The 12190-nt window shown below is 38.3% G+C and overlaps 1 protein-coding gene across 1 annotated transcript in view; it reads left to right on the top strand.

Annotated features, from left to right (window-relative positions):
- The first annotated feature begins 1977 nt into the window (after window positions 1-1977).
- LOC146456991 (uncharacterized) overlaps window positions 1978-12190 on the top strand; it is an 86149-nt gene continuing 75936 nt past the window's right edge. Inside the window, exons 1-3 of the mRNA XM_085092472.1 lie at window positions 1978-2345; window positions 2519-2817; window positions 6730-6844. Of these exons, the coding sequence (XP_084948598.1) occupies window positions 2261-2345; window positions 2519-2817; window positions 6730-6844 (499 nt within the window). The 5' untranslated portion in view covers window positions 1978-2260. The remainder of the gene's footprint in view (window positions 2346-2518; window positions 2818-6729; window positions 6845-12190) is intronic.

The following is a 12190-nucleotide window of genomic DNA, read 5'->3' as shown; positions in this document are numbered from 1 at the left end:
TCCACAACGCTAGGTAGAAGGTAATCTACAAGCTGATTATGCACGTCGCTGACACCCGATTGCCCCGCAAAATACAAAATTTAAAATAAAAACAAGGCTCCGTTACAAATTTAATGTGGAAAAAAAATATAAACAGTGTTTATTTCTCGAGTAGTTATGAAAAAAGCATTTTTTTTTAAATCATGACAGGAAAGTCATGTTGAAGACTTGATTGTTGCCTGATATGTCAATAGGCAGGCGCCGCGAAAGTAAACTAATATTTTTTCCTTCAGGAAATTACGAACCATCTGTTACTAAATAGAATCGAGAGCAGACTGAAGAAAAATAAACTAAGAAAATTAATGGTGAGAGAGACTTCCTTCAAAATTCATTTAATATAAGCATTGAAGTTATTCTACCGAAGTTATTTCACGCTCGACAGAAATACACAATTTTTCACGGGCGTGTTTAATGACTACATAAATACAGCAAAAAAAAAAAAAATGAAAAGACAAAAAAAGGTTCTCAATTCCGTAATGCCGTGCATCATTGCAATCAGTATCTCTTCTTCAAAAAAGTTTGAAAGCGAAAAATTTCAAAATTTTCTGACCCAGGTTTTTGGTTTCGTCGGAAAATATTTATTTTTTTGAATTGGCTACTTTTCAGTTTGCGTGAAGTAAGGTTGTCGCCACCTTTTTAAAGTTTATTTAGAAAATGAAAATTGCACCGACATGACAATATGTCAGTGGGTCAATCGCTCGCAGTCTGCATTTATTGACAACAAGAAAAGAAATTTTGCAGATCGCTTAAATATGAATTCTTAAACAAATCGTGTACATAGTTATTTTTTTATTTCATTTTTTTATTTATTTTTTGTGTGTGTGCGTTTCAGAATTACAAGTTCTTTTTTAAAGTGGCAAAAGTCCCGGAACAAAGTTACTTATAAGAACTTCAAATTTTACAGGGACAACCCAACTACAAAACAATTATAAGCCATTCATGTAACAAAAATAACAAACCAACCAGCTTATGTTTACGCCTGTTTTAACTGTTTACAGAGTAAATTGCTTTTAGGAATCGATTAGGGAAAGAATAAGAAAAAGTTGCTATCTTCAAGTGTTTCTTTATTCGTCTTTTTTCGGTGTTTCGTTTGTAGAGCGCTTTATATTGATACAGGATGAAAGGAAATAAGAAGAAAATCTTTGCAAAATCGTCTTTCACATATTAAGTCTTCCCGTATTTTGATGAAACCGGCACCTGTAATTAATTATTTATACAACTCCTGAAACGGTTCTTCCGCCTTCACTGTATTCAAATAGGGCATGACGACGTCTATCAGAAGAAGATTATTTGCGTTTCTTTTTGCTGAAAAGAAAACGTTCGTCACTTTTAAAATCCCACACCTTTTTTAGAAAATTCCAGTTTTCTTGGAGACGATAACGAGCGTGCAATTTTTGTTGGTTTCGCGGGGATCGTCCATTTAAAAACTCATTTTTTCTTCAGCTATTAATGCGAGTTTTTAATTTACATTGCCTTGTCAGAAACATCTCAACTTTCTCAAAACACTTTCCGTCAAAGTTAATATACTGACTCAGTTTCATTTGCATTTTTCAGTAATGATCGAAGCAAATTAAACTCCAAAAAATTGTCAAACGCCAGAGGATGGTTGAAAAGGACTGGGTCTGACTTAACGTTTGTTTTATCAAGGCTGATAGCGATTTTGCGATTCTCCAACCTTTGTACATATTTGAAATACAAGTTTCTTCACAAGACAGGACTTTATCAGTAATATTTTCGAAAGGTTAAGATGCATGTCTCGTTTACCCATAAGTTCAGCGCACATCTGTCATTTTTTAATTTATTAACATTTTGTGTTTTACAAACAGCGATCAACGAGAAGCCCCTTGTTCGTTTTAGGAGTTGCATACACTGTTTTGATTATGTGAAAACGTGACACTGGGAGTGCGTAGGCCGATAGTCAACACTGCATTTCTCAAGCTTCTAGATACTGTATGAAAATATATTCATTTTTTTTACCATTCTGCTGTGTCTGCTGAAGAAATACGTAAAACGTGTCATTTGGGGCGTCTACAAACGCAGAAATGCCGGCTTCATATTAATTGTACCTAATTAACCGATTGAATTGCATTCAGTTGTGACACCAACAAAACCTAACAAGACATTTTATATATTACCACATTCGGCAGGTGCTTTCAAACATCTGAACGATCTTTGTGAAGGAGCTGAAATACAGCCCGTAGCTCGGAAACTGAAGCAGAAGATGAACAAAGTTTCAGTATTTCGGAAAACGTTGATTTTTGCAGTGGCAGTCGTCGCCTCATATTCAGTTGCCTACGCTACCAAAGGTAGAGGTTTTTCCTACGTTTTATTTTTAACTTTTCTCTCTGTGGACTTTAACAACTTGTGTATCCCGATAAAACGGATGATTTTTGCACCATTAATGGTTTTGTTTTTCGTACTAGTGATTCGCCAACTGTATTTTTTTCTAAACTGAAACAATCATATTCTTTTATTTTAGAGATTGTAGCTAACAAAGGGATCAGCCGCGGAGGCCCAAGCCGTCCTATAGGTTATGCCAACTTTAAGGCGCACAAATTCTCCTACTTGAACATAACAATTATTGGTGAAAGTCTCGTTGAGCGGGGTTCTGTCTGCGCGCTAGCCTGTTTGGAAACCACACCGTGCTTCTCTTTTAACTTGGCTGCCTTCCCTGATATCAACACCGGAAAACTCTGGTGTGAGCTGCTGCCATCGGACAAGTACAACAACTCGCATAAGTTCGTGCACAGTAATTACTCTCATCATTTCAGTATCGCGGTAAGTTAAATTTCTAATTCAGTATGATAACGGTTATGTTATTAACTGTAAATTTTATGACGAGAGAACCATTTTTGTTCTTGACTTATATCTAGCTAAAAGAAGACTGCACGACAATTTTTTTTTAAGTTTTTCACGTATTTTATCCTCAGCTGTAATGCGAATTATTTTTTTACCACTTTGTAAAATTTCTTTGGCGGGTGATCAAATTCTCTAAAGTGTTAGGTTACCGTTATATCCTAAAAAATGTTGGGAACAATTCTTTTAGTACAGTCCAGTTTAAGTGTGATGTTTTGTGTAAATTTCAAAACAAAAGGAATATCCCTTCTAATGAGTATATAAGCGAGCGAAATTCGTTTACGGAAACATAACGTTTGCACCTTGTTAAATAGAAGCGATAGCTGTTGTCTCCTTCTGCCGGTCTCGAAAGACAAAGGACTGCGCCAAAAATGTCAGTTCTCTGGTTAGAAAATTGGTCGAAATAAAGGAAATATCGATTGGGTTATTTCTTGAACTCGGTGACAACGTCGAACTGTCGCGTAAGTCTGTTGCATGGACAAAAAGACTCCCTTGAAATTGAATAGATGGCTGACATACAATATGAGAAAACAAGAACAAGTCGCCTAAGATGTAATGTACAAAGTTGCACATGAATGCTATTCGTATTAGGAGTCTTGCAGAAGATAAATACATTTTGTAAACACAATGCAACTTTCCAGCAAAGCCAAAGTGATTCTTTACTGCGTCTTCACTGTTTGCGAGGGGGAAGTGGCGAAGCGAAAACGTTGCGAACGGGCACCAGAAAAAAACAAAACTGCTTATCACAAACAGAAGTAGAAGAGAAATTAATCCTTTTATTTTCTCCAACCAGAAATTATCGTCCTTTTTTTTCCTATCAAGAAATACATCTTCAACCGTGAATTGCTTCAATTAAACATGAAAACCAGCAAGAATGGCGTCTTAAAACGAGCGCTGTCACCCTTTTTTTACTGTCAATTTGAATAACGAAAAAACATATTTGTTTCAATGGGGACATTAAAAAAATGATTCAAATTTGTTAGAAATAGCCCTACTAGGGCACAGAAACTAGTATCAATCATTTTTGCCTGCGGATGACTAGGATGGAAACGGATTGTCACTTCAAAAAGCTAGCCATTTTTTTAAAGTTCCTCCTACGAATTTTGGAGAAATTGCCAGAAAGTGATTCTCAGGTTTGTTCTTCCCCAGAGAAACCAATTCATATTTTCCTCCCGCTGCTCTAAGAGCGATTTCACGTTAAAAAAGGGGTTCTTTGTCAAACATTTGAGCTGTTTTGGCCAACATACAGAAATATCTCCGTGACAATGCCCCTTTAATGTAAACTTTACAGCAGCTGAAAATAATTTTAGCGACTCATGGCACCGCCTCGCCTTACGTCAACACAAGCAAACAATGAAGATTCCAACCGAAGAGTGGACAAGCAGTACACGGACCAAGATCCCAAACTATATGAACACAACACGAAAAGCGAATTTTATTCGAACAGTCTTCGAGCTTCGGGTTGAAACTTAGCCGCTTCACCATTTCCCGAGCAATAATTCGTTCTCTTTCAGCCCACAATTAAGTCACGCCTGTGCAACAGAAGAACACGATTGATGCAGCTACGCATGTTGGCGTTCTTCCGTTTGACGGTTTTTAATTTCGACGAGTATAGTATAATGAACTAAGGAAACAAAAGACGGCTTCGAATGGGAGGAATTAAGGAGTCTGAAAAGGATATATCACTTTCCCGTACCCTTGTCTGAGCACGGCAACGAGACCAATCGCTATTCGGGAACGGAAAACAACCGCAGAAAGTGTCTGCAGTCCGCTAACAGGGAAAAGCCGGAGATAAATCCAAATATACAGTTGAGCGTCAACGGGGAATCAGGACCTGATTACAACTATCTGCACGTCCAAAGCTGGGCTGAAGTAAGTAAAGGCCATAACGCCCAATACCTTCGAGGTCTTTAACTGGCCATGATCATGGTCATGGAAAAGCGTTCACGACACGGAAAATCAAGAAATAAAGCAGCCGGACAAAGTCTCCAGTCCTCGCTTCCTTCTTTTTCCACCAAAAATAAGCAGAGTGTGGCCCACGTGAGAAGGTCATGGCATTGAAAACTACTCCTTTATTATGATGACCTTTCGAAAGAAGCAGGCCAATTCTTTGCTGAAACGAGTACTAGCAACGCGAAAAGCGAAGATTGAAAAAATGCCGGCGATAAGCCTCGCGATGTAAAATGGTTCCAAGTTGAGAGAATCGCGTGAGAAAAAAGGCCATGACAATACGTACGGTGAAAGAAATTCGGAGACATGTTTCCTAGTACAAGTTCTGTACACTAAACGATGGCAATGAAGGCACAATGTCACCAGGCCAATAATTATGGATTTAGTGATAAACACCTCTGTGCTTCAATTTTCTTGACGAATTGCATATCCTTGATTGCCTGATCGTCAAGGAAAAGACTTGTAATCCCAAGAGCGTATATGGCACTTAAACCCAAAGATTCGCTCATGTTCCTTCTAGAACATATACATCTACAAGGACAGGGCACGACCTCTGTGCGAGACTTTTGTGCCCGAGAGGCGGCAGATTTTGAAATAGTCCTAATTGTCAAGCTCACATACGCTCCTCTTGAAAGACCCAAAAGTTGCATCTGAAGCCTGATCGGCAAGCAAGTGATTGACCTAATTCAGCTGTTGCCGCTTTATGAGCTCACTACGATTCCTAAGAACAGCCATATTCAGCTCTCCTGAGAAACCAATTTACCTGATATTTTTATGGACTTCTACCGCGATTCCTAACCATTCCCAATCTTGTCAAGTCCATCACAGCTTTTTGTTTTAAAATATGAACATTGTTTGTCTTAGACAGTTGAATAACAGACCTAGAAGCGATAACACCCCCGACCCCATAGTTGTTAATAATGTGTCTCTAATAAACAGAACTGAGACATTGCCAGGCATCTCTAATGATAATATTCTTTCCCTGAAAACGTGATCCATTCCAAATATTACAAACAGACCAAAAGCAAACTTCTACTCTATGAGTGCTAACTGAGAAACGGCGGGTTGCACAGGAAATTTCAATTTATTGGAACAAACTCAAAAATGACATGCCTGCTGCTACTGAACAACATACCCGAGTGGCCTTGGGAGAATAATGTATCCGATCTGTTTTACTATAAAAATATCCGTGTCACCACTGTTTGCAGAACATAGGACTTTTGGAGGATTCCTTTTGTCAACATCGATAGTGGCGAAAAAGTAGCTGAGATAGACGATAACATCTAACTAGTATTTACAAGAAGTATATATGAAGAGGAAGTCTCATTTACAAGGACATCCGAAGGCTTAACGCACACGGCGCGCATAACTATTCGCTATTAGCTGGCGATTCATACAACACGTGCGCGTGCTCGCATTTATATGAAACATCGGCCCACAGTCATGATCGCTTACTAACTGTTGAAAGGAGTCGCCCGTTAGAAGCCTAAATACTGTATTTTTCTTATCTTCAAAGATGGTAGGAATAAAGTAACTGATTATTATTATTATTATTATTATTATTATTATTGTTATTATTATCATTATTATTATTATTATTATTATTATTGTTATTATTATTATTATTATTATTATTTTTTAATTTAATTAAACTTTATTGAAATATTCGGAGCAAAATCGATATTTACAAGTTAAAACTATTAAAACTATTAAAAACCTATTTACAATTCATGCATCATCACTAAAATATATATTTGGAAGTTAAAACACGGTCCAGCTAAAATTGCGAAAATTGAGAAAAGAAAAGATAAAGAAAAAAAAATATTATTATTATTATTATTATTATTATTATTATTATTATTATTATTATTATTGCATTTGCAGTCACCTTGCAGCAGTTGGCCTTGTAAGAACAATGGCAAGTGTGTTTCACGGTACGAGGAAAACAGCTACGTATGTGATTGCAAGAAAGGATTCACGGGAAAGAACTGCGAAAAAGGCAAGACCCATTAATGTTGTATTGAGATTTCTGCCTGCAATAGAAGGCCTATGTAGTTCCAATTAGATCGATTTTGTAGCCGTTTTAGAGCTCCGATCTGAATTGAGAATCCGTTTAGAAGACAGCTTTATTTTAATACTTTAGCTATTTCGCCACAGACAAAATACAAAGATGAAAAAGAAACAAGATCAGACACATAATATCACTGACTAAGAAAAAGAACATCCGAATGTGGTGCATCTAGAATTCTACTAATTTGAAGCTTATAGAACTGAAAAAAATACAAACAAAGTAACAATGGAAATCATTGACATAGTAAAAAATTAATCTGTAGTTGAAAAAAAGTTGATTAGCGAGGAAATCTTGAAGAAAAACAGTCTAAAACTAACGGACGGACTGACCAACCAACCAGCCAGCCATCCAACCAACCAACCAACCAACCAATCAATAAATCATTCAACCAACCGACCCAAAACAACTAACCAACCAAAACAACGCACTATAACCAATTCAATCAAACAACCAACCAATGAAGCAAGCAATCGGATAATGGAACCAACTAAACGAAACCAACTACTCAACCAACCAGCTAAAAAACAAACAAACCAACGAAACAAACAAACAAACAAATAATCAAGCAAGCAAGCTCAAACTACCCAAACCAACAAACAAACAAAGCATCCAACCGACAAAACCAACCAAACCAACAAACCAACCAATCAACCAAACTAAGCAAGCTACCAACCAACTGAACAAACAAACAACCATCCAAACGACAAAACCAACCAAACCAAGCAACCAATTAAACCAACCAACTCAACTCAACCAGTCAACAAATCAAGCGATCAACAGAACAAGCCAACCAACTAACCAACCAATCCACAGAACAAAACTATCAACCAACATAACAAACCTACCAACCAACCAAACAAACAACCAACCAACCAACCAACCAAACCAAACAAACAATCGAGCAATCAACCAACCAACTAATCAACCAAACCAACCAACCAACAGCAAAAACAAACAAACCATCCAACCGACAAAACGAACCAAAAAATCAACCAAACAAACCAACCAACCAACAAACTAATCTTCCAATCAACCAATCAGCCAAACAAACCAATCCAAGCAAGCAAGGAAGCAACGAACCAATCAAACAAACAAACAAACCAACCAACCAGCCAACCAACAAAACAAACCAAACCATCCAACCAACCAAAAATCTAACAAACCATCCGACCGACAAAACCAACCAACCAATCCACCAAACAAATCAACAGACCAACCAACAAACCAATCTACCAAACAACGAACCAAGCAAACAAACTAACCAACCAACCGACCAACCAACTAACCTACCAAACGACCAAAGAAATAAAGAAAAAAAAAAAACAAGCTAAACAAACCAACCAACCAATTAACCAAACCAACCAAACAATCAACCAAAACACTAAAACTGCCAACCAACGACCCAAATCAGCCAGCCGAACAAAACAATCAACTGAACAAACCAACCAAAGCAAGCAATCAAACCAACAAACTAAAAACCAATCAGCCAACCGACCAACAAAACCAAACAAACCGACAACCAACCAAACCAACCAACCATCTAAACCAACAACCAACAACCAACCAACCAACTAAACCAACAAACCAAACCAACTAACCAACTAACCAACCAACTAAACCAACAAACCAAACCAACTAACCAACTAACCAACCAACTAAACCAACAAACCAAACCAACCAACCAACCAACAAATAAGCCCACAACCAACCAACCAGACAACCAAGCAAAACAAACCAACAACAAAACACCCAACCAATCAACCAACCAACCAACAAATAAGCCCACAACCAACCAACCAGACAACCAAACCAAACAAACCAACAAACAACAAAACCAAACAAACCGACAACCAACCAAACCAACCAACCATCCAAACCAACAACCAACTACACCAATCGATCAAACCAACAACAAACCAACCAACCAACCAAACCAACAACAAACCAACCAACCAACCAACCAACCAACTAAACCAACAAACCAAACCAACTAACCAACCAACCAACCAACGAAACCAACAAACGAAACAAACCAACCAACCAACCAACTAAACCAACAAACCAAACCAGCCAACCAACCAACCAACAAATAAGCCCACAACCAACCAACCAGACAACAAAACAAAACATACCAACAACAAACCAACCAACTAACCAATCAACCAACCAACCAACCAACAAATAGGCCCATAACCAACCAACCAGACAACCAAACCAAACAAACCAACAAACAACAAAACCATCCAAACCAACAACCAACCAAACCAACCAACCATCCAAACCAACAACCAACTACACCAATCGATCAAACCAACAACAAACCAACCAACCAACCAACTAAACCAACAAACCAAACCAACCAACCAACCAACAAATAAGCCCACAACCAACCAACCAGACAACCAAACAAAACAAACCAACAACCAACAAAACCAAACAAACCGACAACCAACCAAACCAAAAACCAGCCATCCAAACCAACAAACAAAACCAACCAACCAACCACAACAACAAACTCCCAAACCAACAACCAACCAACCAACCAACCAACCAACCAACTAACCAACCAACCAAATCAATCAAAACAAAAAAACCTACCAAGCTAACAAACAAACAAACAAAACAAAACAACAGCCAATCAAACCTACCAGCCAACAAACCAAACCAAACCAACCAACAAACAATCAACCAAAAAACAAACCAAACCACCAACCAACCAACCAACCAAGCCAGCAATCAACCAGCCAACAAACCAACCAAACTACCAACCAAACCAACAAAAAACCAACAAACCAAACCAACAACCAACCGAACCAACAAACCACCAATCAACAAAATTACCAAACCCAACAATAAACAACCAACAAACAAACAACCAACCAACCAACCAACCAGCCAGCCAACCAACAAACCAACCAATCAACCAACCAAACCAACAACCAACCAACCAACCAACTAACCAACCAACCAAACCAGCAATCCAAAATCAACAAACCAACCAAACCAACCAACTAACCAACTAACCAACCAACCAACCAACCAACCAACCAACCAACCAACCAACCAACTAACCAACCAACCAACAACAAACCAACCAACCATCCAAACAACCAACCAAACAACCAACCAACCAATCAACCAAAGCAAGAACTAACCAAAATACCAACCAACCAACCGACCAACCAAATTAACAAACAACCAACCAACCAAACCAACAAAGAAAACCAACAAACAACCAACACACCAAACCAAAATCCAACCAACCAAATCAACAACCAGCCAACAAACCAACAAACCTACCAACCAACCAACAAACCAACCAACCAACATACCAAACAACCAAACAAGCAACCAACCAACCAACCAACCAAACCAATCACCAACCAACAAACCAACCAACATATCAACAAACCAAAAAAACCAACGAACCAACCAACGAACCAACCAACAAACCAATCAACAAACCAACTAACCAACCTACTAACCAGCCAACCAACCAACCAACCAACCAACCAACCAACCAACCAACAAAACAACCAACCAACCAACAAACGAACAAACCTACATGTACCAACTAACCAACCAACCAACTAAACTAAAAACCAACAAACAAACCAACCAACCTACAAATCAAAAAACCAACCAACAACGAAAAAACCAACCAACCAACCAACAAAACTAACCAACCATTTAAACCAACAGCAAACCAACACAACCAACAACCAACCAAGAAGCCAACAAACCAACCAACCAAACCAACAACCAACCAACAAACCAACCAACCTACCAACCAACAAATTAACTAAATTAACAACCAGTCAAGCAAACCAACAACCAACAAACCAACCAACCAACCAATAACTAACAAAACAAACAAAACAACCTACCTAACAACAAAACTAAAAAACAACCAACCAACCAACCAACAAACAAAACCAACAATTAACCAACCAAACCAACCAACCAACAAGACCAACAACCAACCAAAATACCAACAAACCTACCAACCAACCAACCAACCAACCAACCAAATTAACAAACAACCAACTAACCAAACCAACAAACCAAACCAAAAATTAACCAAAAAACCAACCAACCAACCAACCAAAACAACAAATCTACCAACAAACCAACAACCAAAAAACCTACCAACAAAACCAACCAACCAAGAAGCCAACAAACCAACCAACCAAACCAAAAACCAACCAACAAACCAACCAACCTACCAACCAACAAACTAACTAAATTAACAACCAGTCAAGCAAACCAACAACCAACAAACCAACCAACCAACCAACTAACCAACAAACCAACCAACGAACCTACAACGAGCCAACCAACCAAGCAATAACTAACAAAACCAACAAACCAACCTACCTACCAACAAAACCAACAAACAACCAACCAACCAAACCAACAAACAAAACCAACAATTAACCAACCAACCAACAAGACCAACAACCAACCAACCAAATAAACAAACAACCAACTAACCAAACCAACAAACCAAACCAAAAATTAACCAAAAAACCAACCAACCAACCAAAACAACTAATCTACCAACAAACCAACAACCGAGCAACCTACCAACAAACCAACCAACCAAACCAATAATCAACCAACAAACAAACCAAACAACAATCCAACCAACTAAACAACCAACCAACCAACCAACCAACAACGAAAAAACCAACCAACCTACCAACCAACAAACTAACCAACCAACCATCCAACCAAACTAACAACCAACCAAGAAACCATCAAACCTACCAACAAACCAACCAACCTACAACCAACAAACCAACCAACCAACCAACAAACCAACAAACCTGCCAACAAAAACACAAAGAACCAACCCGCGATAACAAGAAACCAAACAAACAACCAATCAACCAAATCAACATTCAAACAACCAACCAGCCAAACCATCAAACTAAACCAAAAACCAACCAACCAACCAACCAACCAACAAACCAACAAACCAACCAACCTACCAACCAACCATCAAACCAACCAACCAACCAACCAACCAACCAACCAACCAACCAACCAAGCTATCAACCAATCAACAAACCAACCAACCTACCAACCAAGCTATCAACCAACCAACAAACCAACCAAGCTATCAACCAACCAACAAACCAACCAAGCTATCAACCAATCAACAAACCAACCAACCTACCAACCAACAAAATAACCAACAACGAACAAACCAAAAAAGCAACCAAACCAACAAACCAACAAACCGAACTACCAACGAAACAAAAAAAAGTT

Source organism: Pavona decussata, unplaced genomic scaffold (genome assembly GCF_977016875.1).
Source record: "Pavona decussata unplaced genomic scaffold, jaPavDecu1.1 SCAFFOLD_250, whole genome shotgun sequence".
Classification (NCBI taxonomy): Eukaryota; Metazoa; Cnidaria; class Anthozoa; order Scleractinia; family Agariciidae; genus Pavona; species Pavona decussata.
The sequence above is the reverse complement of the archived record's forward strand: the minus strand, read 5'-3'. Positions and strand labels throughout refer to the sequence as shown.